Raw genomic sequence first — 26,468 nt, forward strand, 5'->3', positions numbered from 1 at the left:
GTCAGTGGGATCCGATCAGACACGTTTTCCTTGGGGACAGCAGCCAACTGGTTTTTGCCCTTCCTGGTTAGTGCCTATCCTTGAGCCAGACTACCTTCCCATGCTCTTTCAGAAAGCTTTCAGTTTTCCAGATGTGGAAGGATTGTACCTCCTGACCGATGGGAAGCCAGACACAAGCTGCAGCCTTATTCTGAGTGAAGTCCAGAGACTCCAGGAGAACAGAGACGTGAAGGTGCACACCATTTCCCTGAGCTGCTCAGACAGGTGGGCAGTGAGGAGCCAGCCTGAGTCATATTCCTCTTCCATGGCCACATGTCTGAGGGGCAATCGCCTCACCCTGGGGTGCCCCTCAGACGCTGATCTCTTCCAGGCCCAAGCCGGTCAGTCAAAAATTAGGACGGCCTGGGCAGGGATTGCCACAGAGTGAGAGCCCCCCTCCACCCCAACTCACCCATCTGAGGACCCGCTCTCCTACTTTCTCCAGCAGGAAACGGATTTGCACGGGTTCCCCCAGTCACGTGTTGCGTTTTCCCTCCTGATCTTTCTTGGGAGCACATTTATGAATGTTTAGGGGGAAAACATTTAAAGTAGCAGTGTATGGTTATTTTTATGAACAGTCGCCATAGAAGAACATGTGTTAGACAAGAGAGATTTAGCCTCTTTCAGAAAAAAACTTTAATATAATTGGCAAAAGTGTTTCCTCTGGTGTGTATTTTCTCTCTCTGTCTAAAGCATGAGCTCCATAAAGGGCACACTGTGTTTCTGCCAGGCCTCATGCAGAGCAGGCACTGGACAGATGTCCAGTTAAGAAATGGAGGTGGAGTGTGCTGGCCGTGGGCCTTCAGGGAGTCCAGTCTAAATGGCGACACTAACGGTGAACCCACTGCAGGCAGCAGCCGCTGCCCGTAAACTGGGTAGGAGAGTGGGCTTGGTGCTGCTGATGTGGCCTCAGTGGCACAGTCTCGGGGGCCAAGGGCCTTTGCCCCACAGACTTGAGGTCCCCACGGGCTGGGGGTGCACAGGGAGCCAGGGCAGTCGGTGGGCCTGGCTGTAGCAGCCCTCTCTTCCTCCCCCCAGGGCAGCGGCTAACTTCCTGAGACGTCTGGCCTCCCTCACCGGGGGCCGCTACCACTGCCCTGCTGGGGAGGACACGCTCGTCAGAATTCACGGCCTGCTGACCAAGGGCTCCGTGGATGAGAGGGTAGGTGACTGAGTGAGGTCTGTTGAAATGGCTCCATAAAATGACAACAGGCATGGCTTTTTCCTTCTAACTAAAAAGATCTCTCTGCTTCTCTCGTCAAAGTATCAACTTTTGAAAAGGGTCGTGTTTCCCCGCTGCTCTCCTTGTAGACTGACTCTCTTCCAGGTTAGGGGAAGCAGTGTTTGGGGGTGTTGAAATTTAAAGATAGAACAGTTTACGTTCATTGGGCACTTACCATGTGCAGATTGGTTGCTTTATATAGGACCTCTCTTTTTTTTTTGCTGAGGAAGATTCACCCTGAGCTAACATCTGTGCCAATCTTCCTCTATTTTGTATGTGGGTCACTCATAGCATGGCCACCAATGAGGGACGTAGATCCTTGCCTAGGAACCAAACCTTAGCCGCTGAACTGGAGCATGCCCAAATTAACCACTAGGCCACGGGGCCGGCCCCCAGAACCTCTCTTTTAATCCTCCAACCATTGCTGTACCCATTCACCAGATGATTAACAGACTCAGCAAGGTTTAGGAATATACCTAAAGTCGGGGTAGATGGTAAAGCTGGAGCCCAGCCACCCATGCTCTCAACCTCTTTGTTTAATTCCTGCATATTTCTCTCTCCCTGTGTTCAATTCATTGAAACACAGATATTCAAATGGTCTGTTAAGTAATAAATTGAGTAAAGTCATAGGTTCCATAGGTGAGATAAGAGGAAAGTACCAACGATCCTCTTCTGATCTGATGGAAAAATTATGTACATATTTATACCTTTCAGGAGTGTGGTGAGGGCAGCAAATTATTAAATAAGACGACCAACCAGAACTCCAGATTTCTTTTTTGGAGGTTAACGATTACTGCCACAGCACATGGCATGATTTTGGAAGTCGAGTGCTTTGCGTGACTTCTTTGTTCAAGTAACTCTTCTAGGGGCAAATATTACAAATAAAACAGAGAACAGAACAAGTGAAAGTAACAGTTACTCACGATCATCCCTATAGCACAGGAAAACGAACTTGACGATGTTGTGAAGGTTCTCAGTTTAGTATCTTATCAAATCAGATTCTTTGACTAGTTTGTGGATGCAGAACGGGATCATTCTGCTACTGCCAAGGAGAAGGGATGGCCTCATCATTTTCGTAGATTCTCTTGCAAATTATGAGAATTTGTGGTTTTAAGGCCAGGCTCTGGAATTCCATTGGTTGGCGTAAGAAAAAAGCATGCCTGTGAAGCTCTGTTTTACTAGAAGAAATAGAGAAAGAGCTGAACAGATTTTGTTGAATAATAGAGAGAGAAGGAGCATATACCACTTCTGTTCTACTGGGCAGAGAGGGGCTGACTTCAGTGAAGTCCAGAGGCCATCCAGGTTTGCCACTGCCCCCTGCCTGCACTGACTCTCAGACTTCTTATTTCAAAGTGTCCCAGTTGCAGAATGACAGCCTCGACAGGTGGTGAGCTCCTTGTCCCTGGAGACACGCAAGCTGAGGCCCATAAGATTTCCTGCCCTGCGGGGGAGGCTGCATTTAATTAGCTCTAAAAGTCTTCTCCTGAGATTTTGAGTTTTCAGGTCCCATCCTGTCATTTAATGGACCTAACTTCAGGCTCATTTCTCCTTTTCAAGGACCCCACGTTGCCACTATTTGAGGGAGATGATTTAAGGAGATTGGCCCAGGAGATCGCCAAGGCCAGAAGCTTCCTCTGGCAGGCCCAGTCCTTCAGGTATGCCCTTCGAGCAGCTCCTCCCACCTGCTGTGGCTCCAGCACACCCAGACCCTGAACCCCAGCAAGACTGGGCCCACCATGGTCATGGCACCCTTATTCAATGTCCTCCTGCCCTACTTCTCCCCACGAGGCTCAGAAATCTGGGCATCGAGGGGACATCTTCCTTCACCTCCTGTCCACTAGGTCCCAACTCCAGAAGAAAACCAACACAGAACCAAAGGTGGCTCTTTTTTAGAGAAGCGTTCTCAGGTAAGGGGAGGGGATGGACTCCCCAACTTTTGAGTGCCCACCAAGGGTCAGGCAGCATGCTCTGTTCTGTGGACAGTGGTAACTATGCGGAGGGATCAGAAATAATGATTCCTCTAAACAGAAAGCCCAGCCTGCGAAGAAGCAGTCACTAGGCTCACACTGACCCTGAGAGCCAGGTACCCTGGAAGGCTGTAAGCCACAGATCATCCACAGCAAACATGATTCCGGCACCAGGGCGCCCTGGAAGCTGAAGGAGGAAAGTCTCTGCCATCCCGGGGTCTACCCTAACCTTCCTGCCCTGACCCCAACATGCCCTACACTCCAGTCACAGGATTGTCACTCACTGGGAAGTCCTGCTCTGAGCCCCATGCTTGGAATGTGCTTCTTGCCACCTTCTGCCTGGTGACTCCTGCTCACCCGCCAAGGCACAGCTCAGATGGCATCAGCTACACTGTGAAGATGACCCTCCAGCCGTCCTCCCATGGCTCCCTGACCATATATCCCTCTTTACAGAGGTGACACTTAGCACTTATGACAGTGCTCCATATCAGGCTTCCTTGTTCCTTTGTCTAACTCTTCTCCTTGACTGTGAGCTTCCTCAAGATAAGGCTGGTATCCTGACCACCTCTGTGTCCCCAGAACCTGCTGTGTAGCAGACATGTAGGAAACAGCACGCAGCTTAGTTGTGGGACCTCAGCTCTGGAACCAGCCAGATGGGGTTGTCTCCACCCTGGTCCCCTTGCTCTGAGCTTCCCCACCACCCTGGTCCATGGGAGCGATGCAGATTCACCATCAGCCCATCTTGGAGGAAGAAGAAACAAGTGAGCCTCATGCCCCACCCCCACCCCAGCTCACCCAAAGTGAACTGCAGTCTGCTCTGGAGCCCCGTCCAGAGCAAATACCCTGCTCAAGCATGTGAAAATCAGGCTGGATCTGCTGGGCCAGCCCCACTGTGGACTTATGAAATGAATATGTCATGTCTTATGTCATCTGGGGTCATTTTCTAAGACAGGAAAAGTTGCTTTTATTTAATTAGGATCAAAATGACTTTTAAACTTAAGCGATCATTGGTTCATATGAATGTGTAAATTTTTTGTGTGATAAAACTTAATTAAAAGACTCATATCCAGAATATATGAAGAACTCAAATCAATAAGAAAAAGACATCCTAATTTTTAAGACTGGACAAGCCTCACACAGGTACAAATGGGCGATAGGTATATGAAAAGGGGCTCAGCAGCCTTACCAATCAGTGAAAGGCAAATTAAAACCACAATGAGATACTACTGCATACCCACCAGAATGGTAAAAATAAAAAGACAGATGCTATCAAGATACAGAGCAATCAGAACTCTCATACATTGCTGGGGTCAGGGTGGGCCAGTTTAAATTCTTCCAAGCACTTTGGAAAACTGTTCAGCAATTTCTACTAAAGTAAAACACATGCTCACTCTATGCCAGCAAATCCAGTCCAAGAGAAATGAGTGCATATGTTCGACAAAAGACATATACAAGAATGTTTAGAGTAGCTTTATTCATAAGAGCCAATTCATAAAAATTGTAAACTGCTTTACTATCCATCAATGGTAGAATGGACAAATAAATTGTGATACATTTGTACAGTGGAATACTACATGTCAATTAAAAAAGAATGAAGTAGGGGCTAGCCCGGTGGCATAGTGGTTAAGTTCTCACGCTCCATTTCGGCAGCCCTGGGTTCACAGGTTCAGACCCCAGGCGTGAACCTACACACCACTCATCAAGCCATACTGTGGCAGCATCCCACATACAAAATAGAGGAAGATTGGCACAGATGTTAGCTTAGGGCCAATCTTCCACCACCCCCAGAAAAAAAGAATGAACTACAGTTATATCAACAAGATTCATCAATCTTATGAACAATATTGGGCAAAAGAAACCAGACACAAAAGAGCACATACTGTGTAATTCCATTTATATGAAGTTCAAGAACAGGCAAAACTCACTGGCAAAAGAGGTCAGAATAGTGGTTACCTTGTGTGGCAGGCGGGCACATAGTGGGCATCTTGCATGCTGGAAATGTTCTATATCTTGATCCAGATGGTGGTTTACATTGATGTTTACATAAGCAAAGAATCAAGTTGCTAAAAAAATATGGTTTACTAAGGCTTGACGAGCCCTGGCTTTGGCCAGGCTCCCTGCTGGGCCCAGGGAGGCAGCAGTGACCACAGCCCCTGCCACAGTGGTTCTCAGTCTGATCACTGTCTTGGGCAGCTACCCTTCTGCATCACTTCTATAAACACAGAGAAAATGGCCCGTGGTGGTTGTATTGCTTTTCTAGGGGTGTCGTAACAAAGTACCGCAAACTGAGTGGTTAAAACAACAGAAATTTATTGTCTCAGGTCCTGAAGGCTGAAAGTCTGAGATCAAGCTATGGGCAGGGCCATGCTCCCTCTGGAGGTGGTAGGAAGGATCTGCTCCAGCCCCTCTCCAGTCTTCTAGTAGCTCCTTGGCTTGTGGCACATAACTCCAGTCTTCACATGATGTTCTCCGTGTGCGCATGTCTATATCCAAATTTCCCCTTTTTACGAGGACACCAGTCATATTGGATTAGGGCCCTACTGTAGTATGACTTTAATTACATCCTCTATGACTCTATTTCCAACTAAGGTCACATTCTGAGGTAGTGGCTTAGGACGTCAACATAGGAATTTGTGGGGGACATAATTCAACTCATAACAGTTGTAAACCATGCTTCTTCTAAGGCAACATGAGCCGGCTGGGCCTGGGGAATATGAGTTCTCCGGCCCTGCTGGTGGGAGAGGAAGAGGCTGGTCTTTGTGAATGGTAGGATGGACCAGAGACATGGTTTGTGAAGCGGCAAAGCACAGGACCTGGGTCTGAATCCCAGCCTCTCATACAATGATGATAACAGCTGCCATTGGTTGAGTATCAACTGGCAGGCACCATACTCGGCATTTTGCATATACCTTGTTAGCCACAAGCCTCACAACATCACAACTGTGAAGTACACAACAGTTCCCGTTTATGGGTGAGGAAACTGAGGCTTGTAGCTGCCCAAAAAGACAGGGCAAGAAAGTGGCAGAGCCAAGATTTAAACCCAGCGCTTACCCCATGGCCTTTTCCCACCACACTCTGAGCCCCTTTCATCTCTCTGAACTCGCTTCCTTGTCTCTAAAATTGGGCTAAAACAGAGTTGTGGGGATTAAGCAGGTATGTACCTTACCACCTGGCACATAGCTCATGCAGCCTAAGATTTTGTTTTTCTCTTTCCCATGCCCACCTATGCCCACAGAGGATGTTCATTGGGGTGAAGCCTTTCCAGCAGCCCTCTTGAGACCAAAGTAACCAGCCCTGGGTGCACAGCCCCCATCACTCTATTATAGCAGCTGTGAGAGCTGTTGGGCACGTGCCTGCCCTCTGCTACCTCCACTTGCAAACGGGTTTTCAAGGGTGTGATCCATATGGGTCTGCAGTGTAAGGGAGAGGCCAGCACTGAAGAAGCACCTGTTAAATGTGGAACGATGGCATCGGAGATTGGATGAACCCAGAGACGGTGGAAGAATGCAAGAACAGAAGGATAGATAGATGGGTGGAAGAAAAGAAAGACATGGCATGAACTGGATGGATGGAAGGCTGGATGGATAGGTGGAAGGATGGATGGATGAAGCTGGATGGATAGCTGGCAAGACAGAATGACAAGACGGATGGATAGATGAATGGATGAATGGACAAAAAAAAACTCGGTGGAAAGATGGATGAATACACAAAGGGATGGAAGAATAGGTGGGATGATGAATAGAAGAAGGAAGGTGGAAAGGAAGGCAGGAGGCAGGCTGAAGAGAGAGGAACGTGTGGGAGAATAGATGGATGGGTCGATGGGTGGGGAAAGAAACAGCATTTCTTGGGGTTCTAGGACGACAATGGGCAGGACAGGGCCCAGCACGCAGAGCCTTGGCCTCCCTTCCCCACCAGCAGCACGGCCCACTTCACCTCATCGATCAGCCTCAGTTTCCCCTCTGTGAGAGGCTGCGGGTTCCCACCTTAGAACCGCGGGGGACAGAGGGAGGAGCGCGGGGCGGTCCCGGAGCCCGGCCCGCCCTGAGGAGGCGGCGGCCCGCAGCGCCCAGGCTCGGCGGAGACGCGCGGGCGCAGGCGGGGAGCTGGCAGCGCGCGGGAGGTGAGCGCCAGGTGAGCGCCAGGTGAGCGCGGCGGGCGCGGGCCGGGGGCGCGGGGGAACCGGCGGGAGGAGGACCTGCCCCCCGAGCTGCAGGGCCTGGGGCCGCTCTCGGCGTGGGGCGCACGCGCCCCTGCCCGCCCCGGAGAGGCGCATGCCCCCTCCCTGTCACCAGTTCCTTTCACCAAACCCTATTTTTGGGTCCCCATCGACCCGGATGCAGCCCGAGCCATTTACTGTGACTCCATGAAAGTTCGTGAAGGTTCCCTGAGCGTCACTTTCCATCTCTGGATGATGGGAACAGTAGCGTCTATTTCACAGGACTACCGGGAGATTAGACGGGGCAGCGTGGGTTCAGCGCCGCGCTTGGCCAGAGAGCTCCCAGATGAGAGCCGCCCTGAGTGGTTTCGCTCATTCAGGCCTGCCTGACGCAGCCGCAGATCTGGGTGTGGGGACACTACAGTGCACAAAGCCCTCCTGGAGCGTGCCTTCCAGCGGTTTGCCAAGGCCTTTGCCAGCTGTTCTCTCCTTACCACCCGTGAGGTAGATGGAGCGGCCGGGGGTGTCTGGGTCCATTTTACAGCTGTGGATACTGTGGTGCAGTGAGGTTTTCAGGATCTTGCCCAAGGGCACATTCAGCAAAATGGGTGCCCGAGGCAGGGTCCCAGGCTTTGTCACAAAAAACATCCCCATAGGATCTCTGGTCCCACAGACCCTCCCCCAGAACAGAGTGCCCTGAGCCTGGGTAGAGAAGGGCTCCACTCGGGGGCTGCATCCTCTGCCCTCCCTTATCAGGAAATTAGACTCATGCCCTGTGATGACTCAGATTCGGGGCATCTTCCCTCCCACTGTGAACCCCTTGAGTGCCAGTATTTGTACAGGACAGGCTGTATCCCTCACCCGGAACTCTGGAGAGCAGGACAGTGACAGAGGAGACTGAAAGATACAGCCCCTATAGCTGCCCCATGACCACCACCAGCAACAACCGTGGGGCTCATCACTCAGTCACTCAGTCACACCTGTCCTTTTTTACAGCCACTGTGTGCCACTCAGGGCAGAGACTTACCTATCTCTGGACCCACAGGGCATGGCACACGGTAGGCTCACAGTACAAGGTTGTTGCTGTTACTAATGATGATGATGATGATGATGATGATGATGATCTGGCCCCTGGTCCAGCCTCGTCATCAGATGGAGCAGGAGGTAGGGGGTGGGACGATGATGGTGACAGTGACTGACAGCCTGGCTTTAAGTCTAGAGTGAGGAGGACAGGCTCCTCAGTGCTGGCCCCCGAGGTCCACAGACCTGACTCTGAAGCCCATAGGGGGCTTGGGCAGACCTTGTGGTGCCAGCCACCTGCACTGCTGGGGCACCTGGGAGAACCAGAGGCAGCAGTTGTCAGGGCAGGGGCGTGCAGCGCTTGGAATCGTGTGCAAGTTTCCAGGGCACAGAGCCCTTTTGATTCCATGTGGGGTCCTCCCCGTCTCCTCCTCCTCCCCCTCCTATTCCTCCCTTTCTCCTCTTCCCCTGCCCCCCCCGCCCCAGGAAGCCCTCTTATCTCCCCAGAGAGAAAGCAGTCACCGCCCACCCCCCCGCCCGGGTCTGGGGAAGTTCCCCTTGGCATCATTTGGTCTGTCTTCCTCTGGTCCTGCATGGGAACTGGAGTTTTAAGGTACTGGTGGAGAAGTTAGGAATGATTGGTGTAAACCTCAGCCACGCCGTGTGGCTTTGGGCCTCAGTTTCCCCAGCTGTAAAACCCAAGGCCTGGCTGCCTTGTCTCTGCCTCTTTCTGCGGAAGGCCCACCTTGGAAGTTCTCTAGATTCTGAAAGGGACAGGTTCACTGGGAACTCAGAGCATCTCCAGTTCTCGCCAAAAGTTCCCTTCGGCCCCTAGGGGTCTGATAAACCACACGACTTGAGACAACTCTAGAACATACGTTTTCTATTTTTCCCTACAGGTAGACAGACTCTGGGTCCACATGGCTCAGTAGAGGATGAAGCCCAACCTGGCAGGCTCCTCCCCAGAGGCCTGCAGAGCTCCAGGCCAGGGCGAGAAGAGCTGCCCTGTTTGCCAGGCCTGGGGAGGGGTCTCAGGCCCGTGGTCTGAGTCAGGGCCGGGGCCCAGGCCCGGTACTGTTCCAGAGCCTGGGCTGGGGCCTGGTGCTGTGTTCAGACCTGGGCCAGGGCCTGCTGCTGTTCCAAGGCCTGGTGCTGTTCTGGGGCCTGGACTAGGAGCTGGTGCCGTGTCAGGACCTGGGCTGGGGCCTGGTGTGTTTCTAGAACCTAGACCAGGGCCTGGTGCAGTGTCAGGGCCTGGGCTGGGGCCTAGTGCTGTTCTGGGACCTGGACAAGGGCTGGGTGCTGTTTCTGGACTTGGGCTGGGGCCTGGTGCTGCTTCAGGACCGGGACCAGGTCTGGGGCCTAGGCCAGGAGCTGGGTCAGTACCTGGGCCAGGGGTAGGGCCTGGGCCCAGACGGGGGTCGGGGACTGGACCTAAAACCAATGAGCCAACAACAGCTCCAACACCAGCACCGCAGCAGCAGACTCAGGCCACACCCCTACAGGCCCCCAGGCAGAAGGTTCTGGTGACTGGAGGAGGAGGCTACCTGGGCTTCAGCCTGGGTTCCAGCCTGGCCAGGAGCGGCACTTCAGTCATCCTGCTCGACCTCCGCAGACCCCAGTGGGAGCTGCTCCCAGGGACCGAGTTCATCCAGGTGCAGTGATGAGAGTCTTGGGGGAGTGTTGGGGGCCCCGGCTGGTGGCTGAGGTCAGGGGGTAGCATCTGATGTGAAACTGGTGGCGGGCTGTGGAGCGCAGGCTCTGGAGTCAGCCTGTTGAAGGTCCAGCTCTGGCTCTGGCACTTCCCCGGGTAGCTGTGACACAAGGCTCCACGTCTCTGAGCCTCACGTCCTCATCCGTAGTGAGGGGACACTAATAATATCCGCTTCACGAGGCTCTCACGGGGAGTCAGCGAGATAGTACACATAGATCACTGCGCACAGCCTCCTGACAGCTCTGGAAATGGGGCTGATGGTGATGGTGAAGCCCGCAGAGTCATGCAGTAAATCCTGCCCCACAGCCTTTCCATCTGGCCTGGGGGGTTGGGGGTGGAGGGAGCAGCTCTGGGACCTGGCAAGGTGCACAGCTGTTGCCTTGGACCCAAACCTCCTGCCTTATCTCTTCCTTCCCCGTCTCAGGCCGATATCCGAGATGAAGAAGCCCTGTACCGTGCCTTTGAAGGGGTGGACTGTGTCTTCCACGTGGCGTCCTATGGAATGTCTGGTGCTGAGAAGGTGGGTCCCTCCTGTGTGAGACCTGGAGTTAGATTGGGATTCAGATCCTGGCTCTGCCCGCCACACCCCTTCATGCCCATGTGTTCATTACTGCTCTTCACCTACTCCAGGCAAGATTTGGGCTATACCCAGCCTGCATTTTGTGTCCATGGGACCAAATGCCAGTTCTGCCACTTTGTAGCTGTGTGACCTGGGGCAAGTTAACTTAACCTCTCTGAACCTCCGTTTCTTCATCTGTAAAGTGAGGACATTACTAGTATTTATGTCACAACCTTCTCAGAGAGCAGTGTAATAGTATCCATCAAAACATACACATACTCTTTGAATCAGAAATCACACTTTTTGTATATTTGCAGCCTTGTTTTTAATAACAAAACACAAGAATAACCTAAATGCTCACGAGCTGGGGACTATTTAAATAAATTGTGATGTATTCACACAATGGAATTCTCTGCAGCCATTCAAAAGAATGAGGGAACTCCCTATGTGCTGATGACAGAACAGTTTCCAAGGTGCACAGACAGTCTTGGATATCCTCCTATTCATTTAAAAAAAGCTAGAGTCAATATTTAGATGCTCACACATGTGTGCTGATATTAATAAGCACAGATTATCTCTAGAAACAGACGAGACTGGTAACAGTGGTGGCCTCTGGGAGGGAAAAGGGAGATGTGGAACCATGAGTGGAAGGGAAATATCCTTTTCACTGTGACTCTTTACTGTTTGAATTATTTTTAACCTCGTGATTATATTACTTATTAAAAACAACCACAATGAGAATAAATAGAATTTAAAAATCAATATAGAACCCACCTCCTAATGTGGTCCTAGGGATTAAATGAGACGTAAGGCTTTGCTAACACCCGAGCTGCTCTCGCTATAGACCCGTTGTTTTTATTTTCACCCCCCGCCCCAGCCCCTTCGCTAGACCATGCGCACTATTGCTGTGTCCATCTTACAGATAAGGAAACTGACACTCTCAGAGCGAGGAAACGATCCAACACATTTTGAGTCCCTTTTCTGTGCCAAGCACTGTACCAGGTCCTCCCATGGGGCTTATTTAATCCTGCCGACCACCCATGGGGGTCTGCCCTCACTTTAAGGGTGAGGGAGCTGAGGGCCAGACAAGGGACGGATGCCTCCCGGTCGCCCGTGGAGGTATGGCAGAGCTGGGCACTGGACCCGGGGCTGCTGCACAGCCCGTGGGCCTCTCGGGGTCCCTGCCTCTGAGCTGGATGTTCTGCGGCCCCGACCCTGCCCCACTCCAAGCCCAGCCCCTCATCCTCAGGGACAAGGCACAAGGCAGCACCACGACTGTCCCACCTCTGTCTTGTCTTTTAGCTGCAAAAAGAGCAGATTGAGTCTATAAATGTTGGAGGCACCAAACTAGTGATTGATGGTAGGCACTCAGACGGAGTGTGACCTGCTGTGTGTGTCCTGCTTCTCTCCCCTCCTGCCACAGGCCCAGCTCTGGGGGACAGAGGTGGGACCCTCCACCCCTACCCCTGTCCACCCCAGCAGAGGGCCGGTGGCAGCACATCCTTCCTGTGGTGCAGACCTGCCCGGGGCCCCTGCATGGGGTGTGTCAGCATGGCCTCCATGGGTCTGAGGACTCGGGGAGCAGAGTTTGCACTCAGAGCTGAGGAGATAGGAGTCAGAAAAGGCGCTGAATCGCCAAAACAGACCCACATCGGGGCTCTCGGGCATGTCCTGCATCCATTTTTCTAATTCTGGAGTGTCTTTTTTCTGTGTCCCCACTGAGTGACACTTTTTTCTGACCTGTCTCTGGCAAGGTAGCTCAGGGGCCATGGCCACACTAAGAAGGAAGAGTGAGCCGGCCAGCCCTCAGGGGTCCAGGAGCAGGGCCTTGACCTCCCTGCACTTTCAGGGGAGGGCCGTTCCCTCCTGAGCAGCTCTGTGCTCTGGGAGGGCCCGGGGCCAGGTGTGTGGGAGGCTGGGGAGAGACCAGCGGATTCGCTCAAGGAGGTCTCTGTGGGCACCTCCTCAGCCAACTCCCTGACCACTTTGGCCCCGTGTGTGTGTGTGTGTGTGTGTGTGTGTGTGTGTGTGTTCTGTGCACCTGTCCCTGCAGTTTGTGTCCGCCGGCGAGTTCCAAGGCTCATCTACACCAGCACTGTCAATGTTGCATTTGGCGGGAAGCCCATAGAACAGGGCGATGAGGACTCTGTGCCATATTTCCCACTGGAGCAGGTACCTGGCTTCCAGGAGAGGTGGGCAGGGCCCATGGGCTGGAGACCCTCAGCCCAAAGGGTAGGGATGGGTAGAACCAGGGTCAACTTCACAAATCAGGGTGGGTTCCGGGAAGAAGGGGTCCCCCAAACTGGGTGGCACTAGCCCTCTCCTATTTTAGCTGGTGGTGCCAGCAAGGGCTTTGAAATCAGACAGAGCTGGCCTTGAGCCAGCCAGGCCACTTTCTACCTATGTGACCCTGAGCAGGTCACTTCACTCTGAGCCTCTGTTTCTTCATCTGGGCACCCCTGTGGAGTTGTAGAGAGTAGGAAATGAGGTGATGTAGGTAAAAATGCCACGTGAACACCAAAGGACTACATGGAAATAATTCGTCCGACGCACGTCCAGCATCAGCATCCCAGGGCAGGCGTTTGAGGCTGGCGGGAGCCCCCCTGAGTCGAGGAGCCCCTGGTCGTTGTTACTGCCCTGAGCTCTGCTCCTCTGCTCCTGCCCAGTGGGAGAGGAGGGGCAACGGGGCCTAGCACTCGGCCATTTCCCAGTGGGAGTGCCCACCTCCAACCCCTGTGTGGTCTGAAGCAAAGATGCAGCCCTGGGCCAGGCTGGGCTGGGCGGGCCTGCCAGCACTGTCGCTGACCTCTCTCTGGGGGCTCTGATCTCCCTGTCCTCTGGCAGCACATGGACCACTACTCCCGGACCAAAGCCATCGCCGACCAGTTGACCCTCATGGCCAACGGAACACCTCTCCCAGGTGGGTATTGCGGATCCCTGCTCACAGGAAGTGTGCGTGCCACTGCCGCCTCCCCGAAATGTGTGTGCGGTTCTAGCTTCTAGCTGATATGTTTCTAAAGCCCGCCTCCCTGCCAAAGGACACTTCCAAAGCAGGCTCTCATGTGGCTCGTGGTCTGGTGGGGAGGAGACCAGATAGGAATGGATCCTTTTTCTGCTGCATAGGAGTGGATCCAGTTTTAGGGACCCTCTTTAGATAAAAGAGTACAAAATTATGAATATGGAATGAGGTATAGCGCTTTGGAGAGGCCATACAAGTGAGGGGCCCTAAAGCTTAACCTTCACTAACTCCCAGAAACATCAGCCTTGGCTGCCTTTACCGCATTGCCACTTCTGGTTCTAGAGAGGAAATGACAGAATGTGGGAAGGTGGTAGGATGGCACAGTGGCTAAGCCCCCATGGACTGGCGTCAGAGTGAACTGAGTTCAAATCCTAGCTCCACGACCTCTTAGCTGTGTGACCTTGGGCAATGCACGTATCCTCTCCAAGCCTCACTTTCCAATCTATAAAGAGATGAGGATAGTGGAATCTTCCTCAAAGAGCTTGTATGAGAACAAAATCATGCCGGGCACTCTTAAAAAAGAATGTGGACAGTCCGCGTTTATCAAGGGCTGACTCCATGCCAGGCCCTATTTTCCATGCTAATTTTACATGCAGAATTCTCAATAACTCTTCACAGCATCCATCTGAGGTAAGAGCTTTAGACATCTCTTGCTTTCCAAACTCAGGAGCCAAAGATTCAGATAAATTCCTTGCTTTCCAAATGATCACTACTTGCTTTCCGGAGTTCAGAAACAAGAGAATCAGAAAACTTGGTTTTTCTCACTATCTAAACTCAGGGGCCAAGTGGATTAGGAAAGCAAGGGATGCTTGAAATTATAAGCCCCTAAATTTACAGGGGAGAAAACGGAGGCTGAGAGGTTAATGGATGTAGCTCAAGGTCACAAAGCTACTCGGTGGCAGAGGTGGAATCTGGTGCGTGCCTGCGCGCACACACACACGCACGCGCACACACACACACACACACACACATATGCCCTGGGGTCTAGAACCAGAAACTGGGGCTTAACCATCGTGCTACACTGCAGCCAGAGCTGAGCAGGTCCCTGAACATGGGCTTTTTTCCCTAAAATCCTCGCCACCCCACCCCGTCACTCTGGGTCTGTCAGGTCTTGATCCCTGATCTCAGGAGGAACATCTAGCTGTGTTTTCCCAGGGGTTTGACCTGGTGCAGTTGAATTCTCTTCTCTCCCTGGGGCGTCCCCCGGCTGGACCAGCCATCTACGAGCCAGACACCTAATCCTCTGGCTGAGAATTATTTATACGAGCATCCCCAGCTTTCCATGGTCAGAAGAGTCATGGATACCCTGGGCCCAGCCCCTCTGTGACGTGGCTGCCCCATGCCCTGCCAGCCAACGTCAGCTGCAACCTGACCTCCCCTGCACAGTGCCCAGGTGGCCCAGAGTTTAAAATTAGCTGCAGGCTCTTTACAGAAAAGCTCACCTGATACCTGCCTTCCAGGAGTCTAGCCAGGTCGCGCTAGGTGATTTCCAGTCCCTGCTACACAAGCCGGTCCCTAAGACTCTATTTCAAACCCAGCATGGAGGGCCCGGGTCCCTGTAGCAGAGTCCTGAGACGTGCAGACCCCAGTGTAGTGTGAACGCGGCTGTGTCCTCCTGTCTCTGGGTGCACTGGTGTCCTGAGGCCACCGGGACAAATTACCACAAACTTGGTGGCTTAAAACAATAGAAATACACAAACTTAAAACAATAGAAATTTCTTCTCTCACAGTTCTGGAGGACCGAAGTCTGAAATCAAGGGGTCAGTCGGGCTGCACTCCCTCCGAAGGCTCTGGGAGACAGTCCTCCCTTGTCTCTTCCAGCTTCATGGCCCCATTCATTCCTTGGCGTGTGGCCGTATTCCTCCAGTCTCGGCCCCCATCCTCACGTGCCCTTCTTCTCTTCTCCAGCTGTCTCTTCTCTGTGAGTTTCTCATAAGCATGTTGACATTGGATTTAGGGCCCCCTCGGATAACCCAGGATGAGCTCATTCTGAGATCCTGAATTACATCTGCAAAGACCCCCTTTTCCAAATAAGGTCGCATCCACGGGTTCTGGGACGTGGATATATCTTTTGGGGGCCACCACTCAACCCACTACACTGGGCCTCGTTGTAAAGTGAGGGTGTTGGAAGGGGAGCAGTCAGGGTGTTAGGCTATGACCTGGAGACACCAGCCTTAGCTAATTTACGAGGAAAAGGGGATCTTAGAATGGAAGGATGTGGGATAGCTTCTGGAGAATATATTTCCAGAAAAATGACCACCAGGGCTTGGGAAGGACAGGGGCAGGGCAGCTCCAGGGACCAGGGTGGCAGGAACTGGTGATAGTCTCTTCAGGGTGAACCCACTCCTACATTTTTAGGTCCACATGTCTCTGATACCGAGACTCACATTCCTGGGTGAGAACATGTCATTGTCCCAGCTTGGGTCCCATGGCCACCATCTCCGGGAATAACAGTGCATCTAGACTGACAGTCCCCCCAGACCTTGTGTGGAGGGGGCGGGGCTCCCCAAGGAGGGTGGGCTGCTGGTCCTAGAGGATGCTCCACATGAGGCTTTCCCAAACTGGGGGCATAGCCGCTTGGGACCCTGAGCCTCCGGAGAGTGGAACAGCTTCCAGGAGGTTCCATCTCAATTAAGGAGTTGGGTTTGGGAATCAATTTACAAAATAATTTTAAATATTTTTTTAAAATCTTAAGCACAAATGGATTATGGGAGTAAACTGAAATTTTTGTAGACTGAAGACTTCAAAGAAATATGTTTGTGGCAGCCCTTCAGGCTGTACCCCCTGACTTCCCCGGGACAGACATGTTCACCACTGCTACCACTGGGGGCCGCCTGGCAGAGAATTTGGGAAGCTCTGGACCAAGCTCTGTCGGTCTGGGGGCCACGGCTGGCACAGAGCAGTGAGAGTTAAGGGAACGGACCCCCAGGCTCTTGTGCTGATGGCTCTGGTCTTTTCCTTCCTCCACTGATTGTCTGGAGAGTATAATGCTGCCACCGCTTACAAAGCACCCATTTTCCAGGTGAGGAGACTAAGACAGAGAGCTGAAAGACAGGGTGTGTGTGTTAGTATCCTACCACGGAGAGGCAGAGGTATTAGTGAAAAGAGCCCACTATGCTGAGCTGTGTGCCCTTAGGCAAATCACATCCCTTCTCTGAGCCTTAGTTGTTTTTTTGTTGGTTTTTTTTTTTAGATTTTATTTTTTCCTTTTTCTCCCCAAAGCCCCCCAGTACATACTTGTATATTCTTCCTTGTGGGTCCTTCTAGTTGTGGCCTGTGGGACGCTGCCTCAGCGTGGCCTGATGAGTAGTGCCATGTCCACGCCCAGGATTCGAACCAACGAAACACTGGGCCGCCTGCAGCGGAGCGCGCGATCTTAACCACTCGGCCACGGGGCTAGCCGCTGAGCCTTAGTTTTTTTATCCATAGAACAGGGATAATAATAGCTCCCACCTGTAGCGTTGCCTTGAGGGGAAAAAAATGGCAGCTTACCAGAGCACCAGGCACACAGTAGGCCCTCTCTGAGAGACATCATAGTCCTTATCTCTCGGATAATCAGAAAAGGAAAGAACTACATCTGTTGGCCTGAGAGAGTGAGTCTGTGTACGTCTGTAAAATGGGCACAGTAACGCTCTCTGGGGAGTCAAAGGAGATCACGTCCACCAAGTGTTGGGTAAGCTCTCATGAGCCACGCCCATGTCTGCATCGAGGTCTTGCCTCTGTCACTGGCTTGGGAGCATCATGAGGGCAGGGACCATTTCTTGGTCATCCTTGGATTCTCCACAGCATCCATCCCAGGGCTCAGTGCTGGGGGCGGGGAGGGGGGAAACTCTGAATGGTGTTTGCTGAATGACTTCCTGATCAACTGAGAGAATAACTGATTGAACAAGGAAACCCCAAGGGCCTGTCTTCTCTGCTAACCTCCCCAGGTAAGGACTAGGCAATGTGGACAGCCTTTCTGTCTCTCTCCCTGCTGGTCCACCCCTCTCCCCTGACTGTGCTCTCCTGTGCCCTAGGAGGAGGCATTCTGCGGACATGTGTGCTCCGGCCCCCGGGGATCTACGGCCCTGAAGAGCAGAGGCACCTGCCCCGCGTGGCGGTATGTCATCTCAGCCCTGGCCTGAGGCACAGGAGGAGGCTGGCTGATGTGTGTGTGGATTGGAGACCCCCGGCCTGCTGTCACCATGTTAGTCTCGGGGCAGTGTCCCTCCCGAGCCTGGGACTCTCACTTCTGGGAGCTGCCCCTACCCCCATCAGGCCTAGCAGGAACAGCGCTCTCCGTGTGCGCCACCAGGCCTAGGCACAGGTGGAGGAGACACTGTGACCCCAGAGGCAGAAGCGAGCTTATTGCCCCCACTCAGATGTGGGCTCCCTGAGGGCCAGGCGGCTCATCTCATGCCGCCAGCACAAGGGTCTTCAGGCAGAAAACCTCTCTCCAGAGAAAGCCGGGTGCCAGGAATATAGCTCCGAGGGACTCAAGGCCCTGTCCTCAGACTTCTCACAGCCTGGGCAGGGAGACAGATGCCACAGTCCCAGATTCCGTGTGGTCAGGGCTGTGGAGAGGGAATTAGCACAGCAGAGAGAGCCTGGCAGGAGAGGTCCAGGAGAACTTCCTGGAGGAAGTGATACCTGTGCTGTTGGGAAAGAGAAGAAACTGACCAAGGAAACGGGCTGGTGGACAGAAGGTAGTCCATAGAGAGGAGACAGCGTGGGAACAAACCTGGGGATGAGGAAGATCACTGTTCAGGTTTGGGGACAGATTGGTGAACAAAACAGACGACAGCTCCCATCCTGGTGGGGCTTATATTCTCACAGGAGGAGACAGATAAACATGATAAGGGATAAGGAATGTTGGAGAAGAGTGTGGGAGCTGGGAGTGCTGGCAGTCATGGAGGCTCTCATGGTTTCCAGGGGAGAAGTCGGGGTTGAGAAGTGGTGGGATTCTGGACAGGTTTGAATAGTTGGGCCAACAGAGCTGGACGTGGAGTGTGGGAGAAGGGAAGGCGGAGGGCTTCCAGGTTTGGCTCAGCCTGGAGGGCCGTCAGCTGAGAGGGGAGGCGGGAGCCAGGGCAGTGCTCAGTCCAGGAGGCCGACGACCCGGTGGAGATGTGGGGAAGGTGTGGGCCTGGGGCAGAGGGGTCTGGCCGGGAGCTAGAAATTGGGAGCCGTCAGCATGTAGATGGAATTGAAAGCCACTCCAGGCTTGGGTCTGTGTTCACCGCCCCCTCCAGAGCCACATCAAGAAGAGGCTGTTCTTGTTCCGATTTGGGGACCGCAGGACTCGGATGAACTGGGTCCACGTGCGCAATCTCGTGCAGGCGCACGTGCTGGCGGCCGAGGCCCTCACCGCTGCCAAGGGCTACGTGGCCGTGAGTCTCTGCTCCCCCCACCTTACCGTGCCCACGGGCTGCAGTCAGGGCATCCCATCCCCAGGGGATTCCTGGCTCACACATTTCTCCTCCACTCAAGATGGCTGGTGGGACTGTCCGCCCAGGGAAGCCGGAGGGCGGGGTGTCTTTATAGAGCATCATTACCTCCTCAAGGTGACCCTGTGAGTAGGTATCATTGATCCCAGAATAACAGTCACCAAATGCTAAGCATTTTACATATACTCTCGCATTTAATCTTCACAACAGCCCAAGAGGGAGATCCCATTATTATCCTCCCATTTCTCAGATGAAGAAGGTACAGAGAGGTTAAGTGACTCCATTGGGGTCACACAGCTAGTCAGTGTGGCAGCCTCAGATTTCAAAGAGAATTGCCCAGGTCTGTGCTCAGGGCTGGGGGCTGGCCATGACTCCTCAGTGGCTGCTCAGGAGAACTGGGCGGTGGGGGCAGCTTCTGGGAGCCATCCGCAAGGGTGGGGTCAGGCGGTGGGCGGGTGCCTGACTGTCTCTCTCCCCGTGTGTCCCCCTCAGAGCGGGCAGGCATACTACATCAACGACGGGGAGAGCGTCAACGTCTTCGAGTGGATGGCCCCGCTGGTAGGTGCCCAGACGCCTGCCCCCACCCCAAGGGAGAACTCCGGGATCCTCATGTCTTCTCTCCCGGTCATGCTTTCCTACTTCCAAAAAGTCAGAAAATTTCACATTAAGAACCACCTCTGCCAATAGCATCCACTGGGCGACATTGGAACTGGCTGGAGCTGGGTCATGGCTGCCCCTTTGGGGGGCCGTGTGCTCCCCCAGTTTGCCACAGTCCCTTCCAGCCTGCTTCCCGATCATGTTGACTGTGGAGTTTTGCTCATGCCCATCATACGATGTGCTGAGGCTCCGAAAGAGGTAAGTAGAGGGTAGATCGGAGCACAAAGGGACGTGTTGGCCCTGGGGCCTCCTGCACTGCAGCCCCTCAGAGGCCCTGCACTGCCCAGAAGCCCTGGGCCGCGGCAAACATCCTCGGGCGTTCAGGCCCTCGCATGTCAACTTCAACCATACAATTCACCCATTTAAAGCATGCAAATCAATGGTTTTAGTGTATTCAGAGTTGTGCAATGCTCACCATAATAAATTTTAGAACATTTCATCACCTTCCAAAAGAAGAACCTCCCCAAATCTTTACCCTTTAGCAGTCAATTCTTTTTACCCCCTCCCCACTCCATCCCACCCGCAGCCTAGGCAACCACTGATCTTTCTGTCTCTGGATTTGCCTATCCTGGACACTTGATATCAAAGGAATCATACAGGGTGTGACCTTTTTGTGTTAGGCTCCCTTCTTAGGCCTAATGTTTTCAGGATTCCTCCATGCCGTAGCATGGATCATATCAGCACTTCATTCTTTTTTATTTTCAAAAAATATGCCATTCTATGGATATACCACATTTTGTTTATCCACTCATCAGTTGATAGAAATTTGGGTTTTTCTACTTTGGGGCTCTTATCAATAATGCTGCTATGAACATTCCTGTACAAGTTTTTGTGTGGATGTATGTTTTCATTTCTCTTGGGTAGATACGTTGGAATGGAATTGCTGAGTCCTGTGGTATCTCTCCCCCCCTTTTTTTTTTCTTTGCTGCAGAAGATTTGCCCTGAGCTAACACCTCTTACCAGTCTTCCTCTTTTTTTTTTTTGCTTGAGGAAGAGTAGCCCCGAGCTAACATCTGTGTCAGTCTTCCTCCACTTTATATGTGAGATGCCGCCACAACATGGCTGAGGAGTGGTGTTTGTCTGCACCTGGGATCTGAACCTGTGAACCCAGGTCGCCAAAGCAGAGCATGCCGAACTTAACCACTATGCCATGGGGCTGGGCCCCTATGGTATCTCTGTTTTTAACTTTTTGAGGAACTACCAGACTGTTTTCCAAAGTGGCTGCACCATTTTGCATTCCCACCAGCAGTGTAAGAGGGCTTCAATTTCTCCACGTCCTCACCAACACTTGTTATTGTCTGTCATTTTGACCCAGAGAGTTTTTATACAAGTGAAGACCTTTACCATCCTGTGCCAGACCATCTCTTCATACATCTCCTACCACCCTCCACGCATATGCTGGGGTTTTTTTTTCTATAATAGCAGAAAAGTCAGTTCTAGAAAAATCAGATTCTACGTAAGTGCCTTGCAGTGTCTTTGGGTATAGGCAGATGTAAATAATAACTAAATGATATGAATGATCCCAAGTTAAAAACCCACCTCATGCATTCCATTCCTCCTTGAGGGTTCCAGGTCAAGGTGTGGATTTCATTTCAAGACTGGTGCAGGCTTGGGGCTGGTTGTGGGGTCTGCCCTGTAGGGTAGGTGGGTGAGCGGCCAAGAGGTACCTCTGCTGGGCCGGGGGTAAAAGGAACATGTGGACTTCCCACACCAGCCCCTGTGGGACCTGTTCTCACCTCAGGCCACGTTTCCTTGCAGTTTGAGAAGCTGGGGTGCAGCCAGCCCTGGATCCAGGTGCCTACCTCCTGGGTTTACCTGGCAGGTAAGGAAAGGAGTGTGTGTGTGCGCCAGGTGGCCATGCATTACCTCATTTTATGTACTGCTCTGACTTCTTCCTCTCTTACTCAAGAGAGTATATAGGAATAGGAGGGAGGGAGGGAGAGACATGATTATAGAGATATTGAAAAACGTCAGTCCTTTAATAACAACTCACTTGTGACACCCTTCACAGCCAAACAAGGCCCCCTGATATGTGCTGAGAAGTGTTGATTTAAATGAATCCAAGGACAGGATATTTTTGCAAAGTGAAGACTCCCCCTAGCAAAGCAAATAATGCCACCGACTGATTTGTCCCCGAGGGCCTCCCTGGAGGTTGCACAGAGTGAGGCACCCTAGTCATTGGCCCCCGTGTCCCCACACAGCCACGGTGATGGAGTATCTGCACCTGGCCCTGAGGCCCATCTGCGTTGTCCCACCACTGCTCACCCGGAGTGAGGTAAGTGGGCAGCTGCTGGGGGACCTGTCCCCTGGTGCCCCCTCACTTGCCCTCCTGCCCTTTCTCCACACCCCCACTGCCACCACCCCTCACCCCTGTGACACTATAACTGGATGCTTGTCTGAGGTCTCAGAACCTTCCACGTGGGCCAAAATCTACTACCAGCTTCATAACCATCCCAATCTCTGGTCTTTGGTGGAGGCTATGCTCTTTTGGTCTGGAGAGCAACAGCTTCAGGCCCATCCCTCATCACTGTCATTTCATCCCTAAGCAGCTTATCTGTCCAGCCAGACTGGAGGCTCCCCAAGGCAGGTGCCATGACATTCAGTTTTTGAATGCCACCACTCCCCACCAACCCTACCAACTGTCAGTACACACACGCATACCAGCCTGCTGGTTCTAGGCTCACCGTTCATGCTTACTCAATAAGTATATATTAAGTGCCTACTGTGTACACAATACTCTTCTCAAATAATGATGATGCAGTTTTCTATTTGCATCTACAGCTTAGAAAAGACGATGTTTTAATACAAACTGTAAACAGTAAAGGAACAAGTGGTGTTTGGTGTTATTTGCAAAATCCTTCCAGTTCACTCTCTCATCTGATTCTCCCTGATGCCCTGCTAAGTCACCAAGGGCAAAAGATGATGACTTCTTTTTATGATGAGAAAGAGCACTAGAGAAGTCAGTGACTTGTCCAAGGTCACCCCATTCTGAAACTGGCTTCACACTCCAGGCCCAGTGCTCTCTAACTTGGGGAATGCAGAGTGGGCGACAGAAAGAAGCAACTCCCTATGCTTTGAACCACCCTGACCAGCAGAGGAAAGAGAATAATGACAACAGCGACCATCTGTTAAGTGGTGACAATATGCCAGGCACTGCGCTTTATCTCACTTAATCCCCACTTCCACTCTAAATTGTAGATTCTCTTATCATCTCCATTTACAGAGGAGGAAATGAGACACACACTCGGGTGAAATAACTGCCCGTGATCATTCACTTAAGTAGCAGAGCTGACATTCGAACCCAGACCAGACCTAAAGGATTTCAGGTTCACCAGTAGGAATGACATCCATGTACAATAGCTGCCCGGGTGCTGCTGACCTGTGGTCGGGCACGGCCTGCTCCCCTCTCTCTCCTCTCCCTTGTGGGTTTCCTTGTTCAGCTCAGGGACCAAGGATCCCTGGTTAGCTGGGGACGTTTCTAGGCAGTGTGGCTCGGGTGCCCTCTGCTGGTCAGTCTGTGACATAGCAACCAGCCGTCTAGTTTGATTTTAGAGCCTTCATTCCCTTGACATGTATCGAGCACCTACGGTGTGCCAGGCACTGTGCTGAGCAATGCAGGCAAGATATAGTCCTTACCCCAAGCAGTCCAAAGGGGAAGCCCAGTAACTGGGCAACTCAACACGCTGTGATGAGGGCTGCACTAGGCGAATTAGGAGGAACTTCAGAGCACACAGAAGGGACACCTCAGCCAGTTCTGAGGGTCCCCAGAGGGGGTGACATCTAAGCCTGAGATCTGAGAATACTGCGTCCCACGACCCTGCTTATCTAGTTCACGGCTGTATCCCCCAAAGCCCAGAATTTACCAGCTGGGGCAAAAGGGGACAAGAACTGGCCTCTCTCCGTCTTTCCTCCTACAAGCATCCAAGACTAGGGCTTGACTCCGGGGGCTGTTTCATTTCAGTGCCATAGGAGAACCAAGCAACTAGTGGACCCCTTCCCAGTGTCCAGCTGAGGAACGAGAAAAGAAGAAATGTGTCAGGTCAGGTGGGAGGGCATCCTCCTGGTCCCACCACAGCATGGAAGAGCATGGGCTAGTATTTGGCTCCCCTGTGTGACCCTGGGCAAGTCACTTAACCTCTCTGATCTTTGATTTTCAAATGTGTAAAGAGATGGTGGTAGTACCACCTCAGAGGATTAAATGAGATAAGGCTTATAAAGGATTTAGCCCAGGTCAGGTGTGGAGAATGAGTGATGTAATTGACAGCTGTCATTATTACTCTTGAAGCCTGTGGGACCCAGGCCATCTAGCGGCTGAGGAGAAACGCAGCTCAGACCCTGGAGAGTAATCACTTCCGCGTAATTGAATTCCTCTCTTAGAGAAGCTTAGTTAATCAGCAAGGGCGTGAGGGCGCCGTCCTGGGGCCCGTCTGGCCAGACTTGGTCTGAGGCTGTGGGCTGAGAAGCCAAGCTTCCTGGAGACATTTTTCCGGAGCCAAACCCAAGCCAAACGCGGGGCGTTCACTCTCCTAATGACCACCCAAAAATGTTTCAAGGGCCTCCTGAGTCCCAGCACCGCGCTAGGCCAGGGAAGGGTAGTGCAGAAGTGGGGCCTTTGCTTTTGGGGAACTGAGTGAGGGAGATGCAGAAAAGGCATCCTGGAGGCGGCGCTCTCGAGGAATATAGGGATAGAAGAGAGAAAGGAAGCCCTTCCAGAAGAGGGCATTGCAGGATGCAAGACAGCACATGGGTCCTTTTAAACTGCTGTGCGATGGAAGCCCTCTCTTCTCCATAAAACAAGGTGGAGGTCCCCCCTACCCCGACTAGTCCCGCCCTCGGCTGCCCCTCCTCTCCCCGCAGGTGCGCAGCGTGGCCGTGACGCACACCTTCCAGATCGGCAAGGCCCGCGCCCAGCTAGGCTACGCGCCTGAGAAGTTCAGCTTCGCCGACGCCGTGGACCGATACTTGCAGTCCACGGCCGGGAGGCCCCGCTCCACGGCGCGGACGCTCCTGCGGTTGCTGCTCGGGCTGCTGCTGCTCCTCGGCCTGCTCGCCCTGGCCCTGCACGTCCTCGGCCTGCAGCCGTCCGCCGTCTAACTTTCTGCCACCCGCCGGTCCCTGCCGCTGCCCCTCCTTCGTCCTCCGGGCTTGGTCCCGCCCCCGCCTCACCACGCCCTCTGGATTTGGACCCGCCCCTGCGTCATGGCCACGCCCCTGCCCCTCCGTCTGGGCCCTGGTCTGGCCTCTCCTCCCTCTGGCCTGGCTGGGTTGTTGACGAGATCCTAACCTCACAACGGGCTACGCATTCCGGGCCTTCCCCCCGCCTCTGCACAGGCCTGGCCCACCCCCGGGTTCGCCCCTGCTCCGCTTCTGCTCTCTTTCTGGCCCTACCGGTACCCGTGAACCGCCCCACCCCCTGCCCCCCCTGCCTTGGGTTCCTCCCCCGGGACTGGCCTTTCTCCTTTCTCTGGATCCAATCCCTCCCCTCTCTTACTTGTAATTCGGCCCTGGCCTCCTCCCCTCCCGCTCTGGCTCCACCCTCCCCCCCAACTCCCCAGCAGCGCCTCCTAGGTGAGTTCCCCGGGCCTGGCCGCGGTTGTCTCCAGCGCCTACTGCAGGCTGGGTGGCGTGTGCAGAGTTTTGCTGTCTGCTGCGGCCTGTCTAGGGATGCTGGACCTCCTCGCTGCCCAAGCCTCTCTAGGCTTGTCCTGAGATCATCTCGGGATCGTGGATTACACCCATTCTGGGAGCGTTACGTTTGATCCGCTCCTACCCTAGTGTTCTGAGTTCGCTCACTCACACAGGTCTCCCTGTGTGCTGATAGCCAGGGTTCTACTCAGCCCAGCCTCGCCTTTTTGGGTTTCCGGTTTATGAGTCTGAGGGTGACTCGGCATAGTAAGCACAGGCTTCGTTACCAGGAGGGATATCAAAAAAGAAAAAAAACTTTTGAAAGAATTGGACTTCTCAAAAAAAAAACACCAATATAGTTATAATGGGAAGGATTAGAACTTGGTTGATCTTATTTTATGATTTAATGTTGCTTCTATTTGTTAATGAGGAGGCAGTGGTGATCACCATAATCTTCAGGGTATAAACCCGCAAAATTTCTTAATCCAGTCCTGCTCGCCACAGAAACAGCGCCTCCCTATGGTCTTGGTATCGATTCTGGGTACAAAGATCAGTGTGTAAATATATCCATGTATATACCGTAATATGCACACGTGGAACTGGCAAGGAGGAAACCGTGGATCCTGGCAAGGAGGAAAACCATCATAAGTCTGAAGAAACGTGTGTTGCAGGGGGGCGAATGTGTTAGTTAATCAGAGCCAACGTGGCCATCGTGGGTGTGGGCATTGCTCTCGTGTCCCTCTCTGCTGATCAATGAAGAAAGTTTGCAAAGCAGCTAAAAAGTGTATGCTCCTCTTTGCTAGGTTGAATTGCGTGTGTAAATATAATTTTTTAAAGCTCAATAATAATCCTTTATGTCTGTTTAATGCTTGACAGTTTGAAAGGACTTTCATCTATATGCTCTTATTTCGTTCCTTCTTAGGGCCACCCTTACAGTAGGATTTATTACTCATTGTATAGATGAGGAAACTGAGGTCGTGTCTAACTTCAAAGAGGGAACAGCGTGGGGGTTCCTGCTCTGCAGCTGGGGTAATTTGGAGGAGCTGCCCAAGGCCCACTGGCCT

The 26,468-nt window shown here is 52.7% G+C and overlaps 2 protein-coding genes across 7 annotated transcripts in view; both read left to right on the forward strand.

Moving 5' to 3' along the window:
- VWA3A (von Willebrand factor A domain containing 3A) overlaps nucleotides 1-4,300 on the forward strand; it is a 56,980-nt gene extending 52,680 nt beyond the window's left edge. For 2 of the 4 annotated variants that reach the window (XR_011424772.1, XM_070232220.1), the window contains 5 exons: nucleotides 113-264; nucleotides 1,078-1,201; nucleotides 2,819-2,916; nucleotides 3,103-3,168; nucleotides 3,494-4,300. Coding sequence is in view for 1 of the 4 variants with exons in the window: in XM_070232220.1 (XP_070088321.1) it covers nucleotides 113-264; nucleotides 1,078-1,201; nucleotides 2,819-2,916; nucleotides 3,103-3,154 (426 nt within the window). In the remaining 3 variants the exon portion in view is untranslated. Of the gene's footprint in view, nucleotides 1-112; nucleotides 265-1,077; nucleotides 1,202-2,818; nucleotides 2,917-3,102; nucleotides 3,169-3,289 lie in introns of all 4 variants that reach the window. The other 2 variants (XR_011424773.1, XR_011424774.1) reach the window with 2 other exon arrangements.
- A 2,939-nt stretch (nucleotides 4,301-7,239) lies between these two features.
- Nucleotides 7,240-26,246, forward strand: SDR42E2 (short chain dehydrogenase/reductase family 42E, member 2). 3 transcript variants are annotated; one of them, XM_023616193.2, is made up of 12 exons: nucleotides 7,240-7,359; nucleotides 9,304-10,059; nucleotides 10,543-10,638; nucleotides 11,980-12,037; nucleotides 12,731-12,849; nucleotides 13,522-13,597; nucleotides 17,713-17,795; nucleotides 18,928-19,065; nucleotides 19,615-19,680; nucleotides 21,538-21,601; nucleotides 21,981-22,054; nucleotides 24,637-25,013. In XM_023616193.2, the coding sequence occupies exons 2-12, from the start codon at nucleotides 9,340-9,342 to the stop codon at nucleotides 24,871-24,873; spliced, it is 1,731 nt and encodes a 576-aa protein (XP_023471961.2). In that variant the 5' UTR covers nucleotides 7,240-7,359; nucleotides 9,304-9,339; the 3' UTR covers nucleotides 24,874-25,013. The 3 variants fall into 3 exon arrangements, with proteins under 3 accessions (XP_023471961.2, XP_070086987.1, XP_070086986.1); XM_070230886.1 differs by lacking the exons at nucleotides 11,980-12,037; nucleotides 12,731-12,849 and having other exon boundaries at nucleotides 24,637-26,246; XM_070230885.1 differs by lacking the exons at nucleotides 11,980-12,037; nucleotides 12,731-12,849; nucleotides 24,637-25,013 and having other exon boundaries at nucleotides 21,981-22,609.
- The last annotated feature ends 222 nt before the right edge of the window (nucleotides 26,247-26,468 follow it).

Source organism: Equus caballus, chromosome 13 (assembly GCF_041296265.1).
Source record: "Equus caballus isolate H_3958 breed thoroughbred chromosome 13, TB-T2T, whole genome shotgun sequence".
NCBI lineage: Eukaryota > Metazoa > Chordata > Mammalia > Perissodactyla > Equidae > Equus > Equus caballus.

What these genes read in the sequence shown, in the direction of transcription:
- SDR42E2 (XM_023616193.2), top strand. Translation starts at nt 9,340, where the DNA reads ATGAAGCCCAACCTGGCAGGCTCCTCCCCAGAGGCCTGCAGAGCTCCA. An exon ending in TCGAGTGGATGGCCCCGCTG is followed by an intron (nt 19,681 to 21,537) that starts GTAGGTGCCCAG and finishes GTTTCCTTGCAG; the next exon opens with TTTGAGAAGCTGGGGTGCAG. An exon ending in CTCCTGGGTTTACCTGGCAG is followed by an intron (nt 21,602 to 21,980) that starts GTAAGGAAAGGA and finishes GTCCCCACACAG; the next exon opens with CCACGGTGATGGAGTATCTG.